We start from the raw sequence: 14,665 nt of genomic DNA, 5'->3' as shown, positions 1-14,665 counted from the left end.
TTGTAAACCAATTTTCGAGATTATACTTATATATACTCACTCTTTGTTACATCTTTATTCATATGTTAGATTGTGGCCTCTTCCACTTTTACTTTTTTGCATCACAAATCTTCTATTGGTTCCAAATGTGTATATCTGATCAGTGATGATATGTTGACAATGATGCATCAGATTGATCTCTAGCTTTTAATTTGAAATTATCATAGTAACATCTTTCGTCCCATACAAAACATTCATTCATGTTAAAGATTGATCTCCAAAAGATATGATTACCCAAAAGAAAGAACTATTGAGAGCCAAGATTGATTATCATATTATTATTTTATGAGCAAAGAAGGTTGATGACCATGTTATATAAATTTTAAAAATGTAACCCTGCTGCAGTACATGATGTTGATAGCCTGAGTGGTTGCTTCTGTTGTATATGTTCCTGCACACAGCAGAAGAACCTAATCCCAGTATTTGTGTTGTAACTTGTATGATGTGGTTGATAACTTGAGATTTATGAATTTCCTTCCACTTGCAAGATTCCCTTATGCATCATTCAGCAAAGAAAGATAAGTCCTCTTAATCTTGAGACCTGAAAGTGTGCAAAAGCACACATGCTTCTTATGGCATGAATCCATAGGAATCTCCTATAGTATTACTAAAAGCAAGAATTCTTTGCACAATACTTGATGGACTTATGTTTTAAATAGATCAACTAATCTATGGATATATATTGGTATTTGTAGATTGTTTGTAGATCATCGTATAGTGGTTGGGGTGTATTCATGGATTCATAGAAAGGTTACGAATGATCTTTTTATTCACATCAACCATTGTCATTTGGATGTTAGGAGAATGGGGAGTTTTCAATATGGGGATCCTTTTTGTAAACTTTAATAATTCCCTCTTCATTGAGAGTCCTTGTGTTGTTTTGGTAAATGACATAAAAGTGGAGAAGAGAATGGTTTGAGTAAGAGAAGATCCAAGTAGATGAATTCATGTATGTGCTAGAAGGTCAAACCTTCAAATTAAGTTGAGAAGACAAATGGTGAGAGACCTGCAAACCTGTACGTAATTTGTTAAATTTGTATATGCAATCCTTTCTAATTCAACCCTAGATGCATTTAATGATATGTTTAGAGCCTGTGAGATCTATTGGTTCCACCTTCGGCACAATGCTTTGCTTGGAGGGCATTGAAACAAGATCTTTACAAAGCAAAATCTATTTAGATTGTTGGTTCACCTTGCGGATTCACTTTGCGTTTTATGTGGAAGCGAGGAGGAAACGACTTCCCACCTTCTAATATCTTATCCGATTGCAAAAGCTGTTTGGAATTCCTGCAACAAATGGATCGGGTTAGATCTATAAACCATTTTGCTCTGAAGGAACACTTCGAACAATTTCATTGTACTTGATTTAGCAAATAAGGTAATAAGTTGTGGAAAGGAGTGTGAGTTTCCATCAGTTGGTGCATTTGGAAACACAGGAATGGGGTAATGTTTAACCAAGCAAAAGTGGATGCGAGTGAAATCTTATATCTGGTTCAAGTGGAGTCGTGAACTTGGTTAAAAAACAAGGTTCCAATGATGTTTTTCTCATTCTCAAATTGAGCCTAATGCCCAACTTTGTATTAAATGGCAACAAAACGTTGACCTTAATGTGGTTAGAGAGGTTGGTGATCTTTTCCAAATGCTTGGCTTGGTAGATGTGTGTCCTGTTTCTTTTTGTTACTTTGGTTATTTGTTTTTTTTTAACCAGAGGTGCAATTTTTCTATGTTGCGGAGTCATTTAGCTTTTTTTGTTTAACATGTCTCTTTTTTTTGTGAGGGTAGTAGATCTTTTTGCTTTGTTTAGTAGGTTTGCATTTGTTATAAAGTACTCAGAGAAGATATTTGGTATCGTTAAAATATATAAGGGTTGAAACACGTCCTTATGATCCTTTTCTATCAATTTATTGTTTGCTGATTTAAAAAAAAATTATAAAATTATTTATTTTTTCAGAAATACTAACTTCAAGTTATTGTAACAACATGAAAAAAGTTTAACTATATAATTTTACACCATTCATTTAAAGAACAAAGGTTAAATAACCATCCTAAAAGCATTAGAGGAATATAAAAAAATTGTATTGACTCAGTTTACTCATTATCCACTAATTTCACCTTTAATCTTAAGTCAAAAAGTATAAGATAGGGAGAATTCCATGTGAATATTTGTATAATATATATATATATATATATATATATATATATATATATATATATATAAATAATGACAACTAGCAAAGACAACCAAGCAAAACATGTTTTTAATTCTTCCTTTTAGGTACTACTTTGACTAACTTTTTGGCTCATTAGTCTTTTTAATTTCATGTTTGGTAATCAGTGATTTAGGCAATATTAACTAACTTTTTTTTTTTACGTTCTTTTCTTTTTGAAAGGAAATATTAAGCTAAACATAGATTTAAAATATATTTTCAAAATAATTTTGTTTTAAAATAAATAAGTGTAATTATATTTCATAAATATAACCTAGAAAATTATCATGAATTCTTTTCTTTTCCTTCTCTTAATCCCTTCATAAGCTAACCGGCAGGTGCTAAAATGGGAGTGAGGTTCATAATGAGAACTTTTGTACGAACACTCTTAAATGTTTTTTTATTCATTTCATTTATTGTTGATAAAAAATTAATATTTATAATTATTTTATTAATAAAAGTATGATGTAATATTACAATATAATTAAAGTATATCAATTAAATTTTTAGTGTTTTTTTAGTATGGCCATAATTAAAAAATATCCAATAACGTAGTCAAAGTTAAGTTATTGTTTTCACAACTTAAAGAGAAAGAAAATAGCTAGTTTATATTGAAAGTAAGTGGAAAATGAGTAAAAAAAAAGAACATGGTTGTATTAGTTAGCAATATAGAACAATGATAACTCTGGTTAGTGAGTGAATTTGGGATTTTTTATATATCACATTTTTTTGTAAGTGAGAAATTCTAGAGAAAGTGAATTGAACTATCACAAATTCTTTATAATGATATCTTTATTAGATCAGGTTAATTGTTGTTTTCAAAAGATTTTACAAAATCAACATCATGCAAGAAACGAGAATAGATTGCAAAAATTGATAGAAAGAGAGTTACGCTGAAAGAATCAATTTTATATTGGTTCACTCTATTCAATAGATATATTTGATTGTTTAGTTACACTAATCACCAATTGACCTGAGCAAGCTCAAGTTGGCCTGACTTGGGACCATCTTGACATGGTTTTAATCTGACCCTGCCCATACTGATTTGGGCTTGACTTGGTCTAACTTAGCCTAAGTGTCGACTCAATTTCACTTGGTTCTGACTTGACTTTCTCGAGCTAGATTCTACTCGACTTGATCCGATGTGAATCCAATCCAATTTGGCTCAACTTGAGTTGGTTTCATCTCACCCATCTAACTTGGCCCATCGAAAGTTGGTCCCCAAATCCTACATAATTGAGACACAAAATTAAATATTAATTATAGTGTGGGCAAAGAGATTTTAAACAGACACTAAAATCATAAAAAAAAAAATAGTTGTGTCCCCTGTCATCCCCACTAATTCATTAGCAACATTTGGATTAATGTCAACTTAATGGGACACTAAACTCACTCTAAGTATCATTTAGTGTCTCCCTTTTACTTTTTGTGTGGATTTTTTTGAGGAGGCTAATATTATTATTTGTTATAGTGATATAAATTTTGTTTAGATTAATGTTTTTTTTTATTTTCAATTTTAAAGAATATCTTTTACTTTGAAAATAAACTGTAAATTGGTCAGACCTATAGGGTTTTGAGTATATTTTTAATCTTATACATTTTATTTTAAAAACTTTTTGATCTTTGTAATTTTTTTTACCCTAGTCTATCTGGGTCAAAATTAAGCCCTATAGTCTTGATCAAATTGTCAAGGTTTATGAGTTAAGTCACGTTTGTTATCTATAGTAAGTATACATGGTGGTGTGATAAAAAAAAAACACACTGATGTGAAACTAAAACAAGTTGAGAGAAAAAATAAAAAAAAATATTTTAAAAATCAATTAAAAACAATATAATATTATAAATAAATTTTATATAAATATTTCTTCGGGAAATCTAACTTAATTATATAATTCAAATAAAAATAAGCACTAAGTTTTCAAATAAATTTTTTATAAGATGAATGCAATTTCAAGGGTATTTAGTTGAGTTATACGATCTTATAAACTCATAGTCTTTATGTTTATTTTACAAATAAATAAATAAAAGATGAACATGATTAACCATGAGAGTTTGCACAGTACACTTGAAGTACGTGGTTGAACAGAACTAATAATCATGTGCGACAAGGTTAAACAACAAAAGTACTTTTATGTCTTAGAAAGAACAGATATAAACAGACATCATCTTCAACCTTTTCCTACAATCTAGAATCATGTGGGTTGGTGAATCATCATCAAAAATGGTCAACATCTTATAAATCTCTTTAATTATGTGCTGTTCTTTTCTAGTGCTATGACAGTGATTAATGATACAACTTGGCATTCAAATTGTACTATTTCAAGAACATCAATGGCTTCCAAAAATAAAATACCATAATTATGATAAAAAAATGCCTAATGAAGTTTAATTATTAAATAAAATGTGCTTGTCATTATATATTTTCTATAAATGTGTGAATGCTTCATGAGCACTGGTCAACAAATAACAAAGATATAGTATAAATATTTTACTCGTGCGTTTGCACAGTGAAATAATAGTTGAAACGTGAAAAGTGTTAAGTTATATTTTCAAAACTTGATAAAAAAATATTATTGAAAAACAAAATCAATTAATGATGAAACGTAAAATGAAAGCATACTTATAATGAGGACATAATTTATCCATAAATAGATGGAAATTAAACTTTGACACTATCGTTAAGGAAAAGTATATCCGAGTATTAGTAATTATAGTACAATTGACCAAATAATTTATAATTATTGATTTTGAAATGAATATTTTATTACTTCACTATGCAAAAAATTTAACATATAATATTTAAACTTCAATTATAAATAAAATATTTTCACTAGTATTAATAAAATATTTTATAATAAAATTTAATTAACTAATTTTATAATATAACGATTATTGGACTCGAGTCGAATCGACTCGCTTGATTCAGATCGACTTGACTCAACTTAGACGAGACAATTCGATTCAAGTTGGATCTTGTCAACTCAACCTTAATCTTGACTGATTGAAGTCGATTAGGACTCTAACTAACTTGGCTTGAGATGTTAACTTAACTCAATCTAAATTTCAACTAACTCGCTTTGAATTAAGTCTGATCTTGATCGGATTAAACTTGATGTGTTCTTGATTGAACTAGGACGGTTCGTTCTTTATTATGTTATGTTCTACCTTATAAGATTTATTCTTAAAAATGATATTAAAAATGATAAGAAATAATGTAAAAAAATTAAAGATCTAATATAAAGCGTGAGTAAGAAAAAGAAAAAAAAGTAGATTGAAGAATACGGAAAAAGACTAAAGAACAGAAAAAGAAAAGAGAAAAAGAAGAAGAATTAAGCCCCCATCCCTACATTTCTTTATTTCTGACTGTTTTTATGGTATTTTCTGTTGAATTATATAACTTTAGGTGAATGTAAATGACACAAATTTCACGTCTTTGAAAATAAAAAATAATTTAAAATCATGCTGCAAAATAAATAAATAAATGATTACTATTTTGGAAGAACAAAACTTATCCAAATCTAAAAGATGACGACAAAATTATGTTTTTAAAAGATAAAGGAGTAAAAATATTTTTTTTAATAATAAAATACCGAAATGATTTTTAAGAAAGATAAAGCCTTTGGGGTTTCTTTTAATTACGATTCTAAATATGTTTTAAGATTTAATTAATTTTTAATTTTCTCACAATTTGAATATTTTTAATTGATTTTTTAATAAAATATTTGACTAGTTAAATTTTTTATATTTTTCAAGTGAATATTTATAGTTAATTGGAATAATGTGATAGTTACCTTACATTGTCATCTGTATCAAAAATAAAAGATAAATAATTAAGTTTTAAGTATCTGATTAATTTTAGTATTTTCAATTGAGTTTCTATTAAAAAAATTATTTCTTTTAGTATAAAAGTATATTTTTCAATTACCATAAACTTGGATAATAAGAAGAACGAAGCTCTCAAAACCTTAATTACATCTACCAAACAACATCTTTATTGTTGGTTTAATTTTTATTTTAGTATTTAATTAATAGAAAATAATGACATTTCTTAAGATAATAGTTCTAAAGATTATTTTTATTGTTATCTAAGTTTGTGATATTATGTTTGAAACTGCAAATTAATAGAGTTGAAGTTGTTGATAGGGACTCAATTGAGTATTTATGAAGACTTAAAACTTAATTAAGTCATTTTTTTACTTTATGTATGGAGACACCTAAGCAAAAATAATGCAAGATAACTATCACGTAAACCTACTTAATAATAAAAATAAACAACAATTGAAAAATATAAAAATTCAGTAATCAGAAGATTTGTTTTTAATAAAACTTAATTATAAATATATAAATTTAAAAGATACTTAAAACACAATTAAACCTTTTTAAAATTATGTTATTTAATTAGTATCTTTTAATGGCATGTATCATGGTATTCAATTAGAATAATTGGAATTTATTAAGACAACAAAATCCATTAATATTTTTATAATTTATAAAAAGTTTGCTGATATTAAAAAAATATGCAGCTTTCGATGTATTATTTTTAAAGAATAAATTTTGATGGATTTTACATATAGTACTCCGTACGTATAAACATCAAATAAAATACCACCCGACATTTAAGAGATACTTTACTTTTTCCTATAGAAATTTAAAATATTTTATTATAAAAATATTGTTTGGATGAGAAAGTTTTAGAAAAAAATCTATTTTTTTTAGAGTAATGGGATAATATAAAATTATATATTAAAAATTAAAATTTTGAATTTTGAATTTTTTTTCTGTTATCAATTTTTTTGTATTTTCTCTTTGTGTTCTCTTCCTAATTCGATTTTGATTGAAATTATTAACTTAATTAAGATTAAAACATTATTAATTTGACTTAAGTTTAAGTATGATAAGTTCTGTTTTGACAAATGTCAGCAAATATTTTATACAAACTAAAGCTGACCAGGATTGGTTTTAGTTAATATTGTTGTGGTTATTTTATTATTGATGTTAGAGTTGCTTCCTAAACAAATTTAGTAAAAGTTTTCTTTGTCAACACTAAAGGTGTTTTTTTCTTTCTCTCTAGGTTGTCACTCTACTTCTCTCTACCTCCATTTCTCCAAACTTTGTAACTTTCAAAAACTAAGTTTTTTTTTAATAAGAGTGAGTGTTTGTTTGTTCTAAAAATTCTTATTTTTCTTTCTTTTGTTTTAGGTTTATCATCGATTTTGGTGGAGATAGTTGAGAAAAATAATCCCCTTAACTTGATTAATTTTTTATTGAACTTATGTTATGTTTCAGTAATTAGTTCTAATCCCTTGGACTGTTTCTCTTGCTAGAACTAAAATTTATTTGAGAACAATGAATTGCATATAAGGCAAACTATCCGTGGAGATCTTTTGATGGAGAATTTGGAATATGATTCCTTTTAAGTTATGAGAATTTTAGTAGAATAATTGTTTTGTTGCAATTTGAGATCTGGATTTTGAAGTATAATTGAAATATGAAATTCATTACATGTTAAATTGAAATTTTCTCTTTAATTTGGGATTTATTCATAGAAAATATTTTCATTGGTATAATATGTTACCATCTAGTCTGTTATTAGAATTCTTTATGAATAGATATAGTCTACATATGTATCGTTTTTGTTAACATATAGGTTTTGGTCTAGTCCTCCCATATTTTTGTATTTTTTTTCTTTTTTTTAATAATTTTTTTTTCATGTGATGGCAAATGATTGTTGTTATTTGGGATGTTAGCATAGTTGAGATGTCAAGTTGCATAACGATGTCTAACATAAAAGTTTTTATTTTTAAAAAAAAATGAAATTTTCTCTATTAATTGGCCTTGAAAGTAAAGTTTATTCTTTGATAATAGTTTTGAATGAGATAATATTATGTTTTGGGGTAAGAATGTTATTTTGATGTTTAAGATGTGTGAAATTTTGAGTTTTAAGTTAATAGATGATTGAGTTGGAATACTTTGAGCTCAATTCTCTTGTTGAGATGTTGATGAGGTGGTTAGATTATGCCTTTTAAGATATTGAGTTTCTAAAACGAATTTTTCAGTATGGTTTTAAAGGAGTAAAGTTAACTCTCCACAGTCTTTCAAATATTAGTTTATGATTTCAATGTGAATGAAAATTATCTTTTAGCTTGAATGATCAAAATTGAATTGAAATGAGTAGATCAGATGGTGAGAAGATCACCTGAAGTGTGTGTGTGCGTGCATGTGTGCTTGTGTCTGTGTGTGTCTATTTGTGTGTCTGCCGGTTTGTCTGTCTGTGTGTATGCGTGTGCGCGTGTGTGCATGTGTGTGTGATGCAAGTGTTACATTTTCTAATTGATGTCAATTGAGGTTATTTCCATGAATTATAGTTTTTTTTTTATAAAATAGGTTAAAATTATTTCTCGATCAATATTGTTTAAGATTTTTTTTACCAACATTGAGATGACTACTTTTTTGTTGATATTGACTAAGGTTTTTTTATTGATATTAATGCGTTATTTTTTGTTCATATTGTTATGATTTTGTTTTTTACACTACTATTATTTCTTGCTCGATTTTAATCACGATTATCTCAATCAATATTGAGAATTTTGACAGATATAAACAAAGATAATGGTCCTTATAAATGAGTAAACCTCTAAAATAAACATTTTGCATGGACTACAAGGTGTGTTGATATATAGAAAGAAGGTTGTGACCTATACTTTCATACAATTAAAAGGAATGAGAAGAATTATCTTACTCAGAGTTAGAAAGAATGATGTTTGCTTTAGAGTTAGAAAGAATGATGTTTGCTTTGAAGATTTGAAGACATTATTTATGTCATTCAACTCAATGTTTACATTAACCACAAGAGTATGAAGTATCTCTTTGATAAGAAATAGTTGAAAATAAAACAAAGGACATATATGATATTTCTCAAAGATTATAACTTTTAATTAATATACCATTTGGGAAAGACTAATATGGTTGGAGAGATTTTGGGTAGAAAGACCATTTAGATATGTGCTTTGATGTTAAAATAAATACAATTCTTATAATTCACAAATATGAATATGAAGTAGATTTTTCAGATAATCACAGTAGTCGTAAAATATTGGTCATCACTAATAACTTTCTTAACATGATCAAAGAGAAATAGTTTATGAATTATAAATTGCACACCGAAATATTATTAAATACAAATTAGATTACTTTTTTTTAATACAAATGATATTACGAGGTTAAGAGATATAATATATGTGGTAGGAGATGATAAGTTAAAAAAGTGATTCTATAAAAACGACATAAAATTAGAGTTATTTTATCAAAAATACTATTAAAATATATCAAAATTTGAAGAAACATTTTTAATAGTCTAAATTAAAAAGAGATGTGATTTAATTTACAATTTCTTGTTTGACTTGTAAAAAAAACTAAGTTGAAGATAAGATATTTAAAGAGGTGTTGAAAGAATTGGATATTTTATAGTTAAAATGAGATAACATAAACTATGTTACTTATCCACTTCTTACTAGTAAATAGTAAGTCACATTATTGATTCTGATGAACCCTTCTTTCGAAGTGATCAGAGAAAGAAGCAAAAGCATTTTCTTTGTTTTATTCACAACGGTGCTCTTTACTTTCAACTCAATTTTCTTAAAACTTCTCACTGCACTTTGCGAATCTCTTACATCTTTACGTTTTCTCTTCTTTTAGGACCTTCTCTTTAATCTCAACGGTATAAATTTTGGAAAATTTGAACCATCACATTATCTCAAACTATTTGCCTAATCTTATTCAATTCAACTCTTCAATTCTTTATTTTAAATATGGTTGTTATTCGACTAAATTACAATCTAATTAGGTAATAACAGTTAGGAATCATTAATGATGAGATTTTATCATTATTAAATTAATTATAATGGTATATAATTTGATAATTATTATTTTTTTAATAAATTTGAGAGAAAATATTATTAGATCAATCATTATATTTGAGGCATTGTCCATTTGGAAGATCAGTGTTCTGTTATAATTTTATTTTTAAAAGACGTTTTGATGAAATAAGGACAGAAGTGTGTTTAAACTGTCTTATATTATATTTTGATCTAACAAAATAAATATAGTTCAAATTTTAATTTTTTTTCTGAACAAAGAAGGAAAATTAAATTAGAAGTGTATCTCTTTCTTTGTCTTCAAATTGTCTTATCTTCTAGATCCAGTGTCACTGTTTTTCCTGAATTACAGCAACCAAAGTCATAAAAAATATTTCATACACATGCCAAATTGATTATATCCTTTTAATAAAATACATTATTATTGCTTCTGGAATACCGTTTGTAATTGACCAAAACAATTTACTTCAACCCAATTGCTGAAGTAATGCTCATATTTTTGTTCACGCCACACCCATTTTTCTTCTTCGCCGGAATAACAAAACAAACTGCTTTACAATTCTCTTCCGCCTCTCCTATTTCCAAATAAAAAAAAATCACTTTTTTTTAATCTTGGATACTCTCATTAGTATTTTAAGTATGCTTAATTTAAGACTGAAATAAATTATAGAATTAATCCTCAACTTGATATTATAAATATTTTTTCTGTCACCCCAATAGTTAACAAACATAAATTAATCAATCTCAAATTGTTAATAACTAACATTTCCATTGACAAATCTCACTTCTAGAAATAGATATACAAATTATATTAAACATTTTGCAAACAAACATGAAAGTATAACAAAATTCCAACCAAAAGGTGGCTACATGTTTCTTTTTTTCTAATGAAGAAAATCAAATTTTTTTTATAAAAATTTTGATATTAAATACTATTATACAACTTGATAACTTAACTAAAAAATGATAATAGACTATACCTATTTATATAAATAAATTAAATAAAAAATCTATTATACCAGTAAAATAATTCTTTTAAATATGAATCTAAATTAAAAACTTATGATCAAATAATCAAATCATTCACAAGAGTAAAATTTCCACCCTTTATCTTCCTCTCTCCTTCCTCCCCAAGCTTCTTTCTCCATATATTTATACCCTCATTCCACACCCACCACCCATTTCTCCAAACACACAACACCATTATGGAAGTGGTGGTGGCAATACCTCCTCCTCCTCTTCCACCACCTTCTTCTTCTTCTTCCATGGAGTTCAACTTTGATAGCAACTGCTCCTCCCCTTACATCACCGCACCTTCCAGCCCTCAACGCTTTGGCAACTTCTTCTTCAGTGCCCCCACCAGCCCCACCAGAAGACACTCCTCTGCTTCCACTCCCACCACACCTGAAGATGAATTCGAATTCGACTTCACCACCCATCTTCATCAGAGGCCTTCTCTTTCTGCCGACGAACTCTTTCTGGGTGGAAAGATCAGACCTTTGAAACCCTCTTTACCTTCCCCTGTTCCAACATCAGACAAAAACAAAACCCCATCCCAAAGAACAGATAGAGAAAACCCATCATCACTGTCATCATCGTCGTCGTTATCACAACATAGAAGAATCAGAGAAAGATCACTATCGTTCTCCACTTCTTCTGCCAGATCAGTTCGCAGAGAAACTGAAACCGAAACTGAAACTGAAACCAACGATGTTAATTCGGTATCATCCCCTGAAAAGAATCTCGACAAGGCCTCGGAAACCGTTTCTCATTCCTCGTTTTTGTCGTCGATTTCGTTCGGGAAAGGGTACCGGAAGTGGCGGCTGAAGGATTTTCTGCTGTTCCGAAGCGCTTCGGAGGGAAGAGCTTCCGACAAGGATCCTTTTCGGAAGTACGAGGTTCTGTCAAAAACGGCGGCGGCGGCGGAGGATGTGCGGAACCTGAGCTTCCGGTCGGTAGAGAGTTCCGGTTCGGTTTCGAGACGGAGAGGACCGGTTTCGGCTCACGAGTTGCATTACACGGTGAACCGGGCTGCTTCTGTGGAGATGAAGAAGAAAACGCTGTTGCCTTACAAACAGGGCTTGTTGGGGTGCTTGGGCTTCAACCCTGGCATGCATCACTTCAGTGCAAGAATTGGATCCCAATAATTAAGCCACATCACACCTCTTAATCTTAGTTAATGTGTTGATTAAGTTGTGATTTTGGTGACCATGTTTTCAAAATTTCCAACCAAATGCTAATTTCGATTTTCTTTGTATATTCCTTGTTGGTTCATTTTTTCATGTTTTTTTATACTCCATTCACAATGAATCACACGATTGGTTGTAATGAATCACACGGTTTGGTTGTAATCAAGACAACTATTGAATCACTTGGTTTACATCTCACTTTTTTTTTTCTTGGACAAACTTTTGTATTATGTTCTTCCATTCCTCATCTCCTCTGAACTCTCGACTCGGATGATACTTATAAAAGATACTTCAACGCTCAAGTCAAACTTCAGCACTCGACACTTAATTTTTAGTATTAGATGATAAAGTATCTGATCATTTAGGATCTGTGTCTATTTATATAATTATTGTGGATCATTTGTCATTATTGAGCCTAATAAAAGCAGATTAGTTAATGTTGGATCATTGATTAGTTTCATCATTAATAATGTCGGTCGACCTGAACCGGATGCCGAATCAGAGAATCAGTCATACGAACCTTACCGGTACACTACTAAAATTCAATATTAACTATATTACAAATATTAGATAAAAGAAAATTCAAATATTTACCAATATATGATTTGGTATTATATGTTTTGTCTGTGCATTGTATTTTGTTGAGGGAAAAATTGGTGTGTGACGTGATGTCACCTTGCAACCAAATCATAAGGAGTGGTGGTGGTTTTGCACGTTGAAAGAAAAAAAAAATGATATTATTTGCGTGTATTTACGACTTTGGTTTGGTGAGAAAAAAAGTGTAGTTGTGGACTATGTACCCAAACCAGGATTTTAAAACTAAATGTTAAGTTGTCTTTGTGTTCCTTTGAGCCTGAACAACCTGTTACCCACCATAATCTGTTTCCATTACCAAATTCTCTTCTTATTGCTAACAGTTGTTGTCCAAGTTAAAAGTACTAAGAATTTTGAATCATAATATATATTTATATGGACAAATTAAGCATGAGATTAGAAAAGAAAAAAGCATTTATGCCATATCATTAGGATGTTTAATAATGATTGAAATGTTGCTGTAATCCACAGTAATTTTTTTTTAAATATAGTGTAAGAAGACTGCCTCTGGAAATTTCATGATTATGACCAGAGACATGTTAATTCTACTTTATTTTTGTATGATCTATGGAATGGAGAGAGAGGAAAAGAGGGAGAAATGTAGAGTATAGAATAGGATAAATCATGTAATTAAGGTTAATGAAAAATAAATAATATTATAATGGTACTTATTAATATTACATCATTAAGGATGGTATTATATGGTACGTGCGGTCATTTCAATCCAGTCAGCATCGTAGATTGTATTGAAGATCCCACATCGACTAGAAATTAGAGTCTTTCATTGTATATAAGTGGGTGCAATCCTCAATTCTATGAACCGGTTTTATGAGATTGAGTTAGACTTAAAGTCGATTTTGTAACAGATTGCATGACTGAGACAACTGAAAGTTAATAAATTTTATTTATATTTGCCAACATCAAAACATATTTTTTTAAAAAAAATATATATTCTTCTCATTTTTTCTATTATTTTAAATAGAGGTATTTTATTTAAAAACATTACACATTAAATCTTATGAAAAGAATAAAACATCTTTTATAATTTGAGTATTTATAACTTTTATAAATATTTTATAATAAAAACGGATATTTTGAGAATCTCTTTTCTAAAAATACTTTAAAAAATGAAACTAACTTATACATAATTAAAAAATATATATTCTTTTTAAAAAAGCTTAACAAGAAAGCGAACTATTATGCAAACAAACTTATATATAAAATAATTTAAAATGAAAAAATATTTTTATTACTAATTTTATTGAAGTAATTAATTTTTTCCTATAAAATAAGAAGTGAAAATATATAGTTTTAGTCTTAGCAGAGTGGTCCATAGGAACGTTGTAATTACGTAATTGTATGTTCACACCAAAATGAAGTCAATGAAATTAAATAAAATTTGCCTCCCTCTGTTGCTTTCGTGTGCGTTAGTGAAAGCAAATTCGTAAGAATTATGAGTAATTAAATATCAAATTGATTTAAGAGTTAGATATTCTGACCAACAAAATGAGATCTCAAATTTATAAATTCTGTATTGGAGAGTGAGTTTATACAAATAATCATAGAAAAATGCTGAAAAGGGATTAAGAAATTAATATACTCTTCTATATTTAATGCAACTCCAACAATGAAAATTTACTTTTAAATTATATAAAAAGGTTTTTTTTCTAATTTTCATTTTGGTAAAAAATATTAGCATTTTTCTTCTCTACTATTTAACTGTTAATAATTGAATCTCATACTTATGTTAACGCTTTGGTGA

The 14,665-nt window shown here is 28.4% G+C and overlaps 1 protein-coding gene across 1 annotated transcript; it reads left to right on the top strand.

Annotated features, from left to right (window-relative positions):
• The first annotated feature begins 11,207 nt into the window (after nucleotides 1-11,207).
• On the top strand, nucleotides 11,208-12,500 carry LOC137806120 (uncharacterized). Its single transcript, XM_068606079.2, has one exon. It carries the CDS (start codon nucleotides 11,326-11,328, stop codon nucleotides 12,265-12,267), a length of 942 nt encoding a protein of 313 aa, XP_068462180.1. The 5' UTR covers nucleotides 11,208-11,325; the 3' UTR covers nucleotides 12,268-12,500.
• Nucleotides 12,501-14,665: the final 2,165 nt, after the last annotated feature.

Source organism: Phaseolus vulgaris, chromosome 3, assembly GCF_051622355.1.
Source record: "Phaseolus vulgaris cultivar YP4 chromosome 3, ASM5162235v1, whole genome shotgun sequence".
In the NCBI taxonomy this organism is placed as follows: domain Eukaryota; kingdom Viridiplantae; phylum Streptophyta; class Magnoliopsida; order Fabales; family Fabaceae; genus Phaseolus; species Phaseolus vulgaris.
The sequence above is the reverse complement of the archived record's forward strand: the minus strand, read 5'-3'. Positions and strand labels throughout refer to the sequence as shown.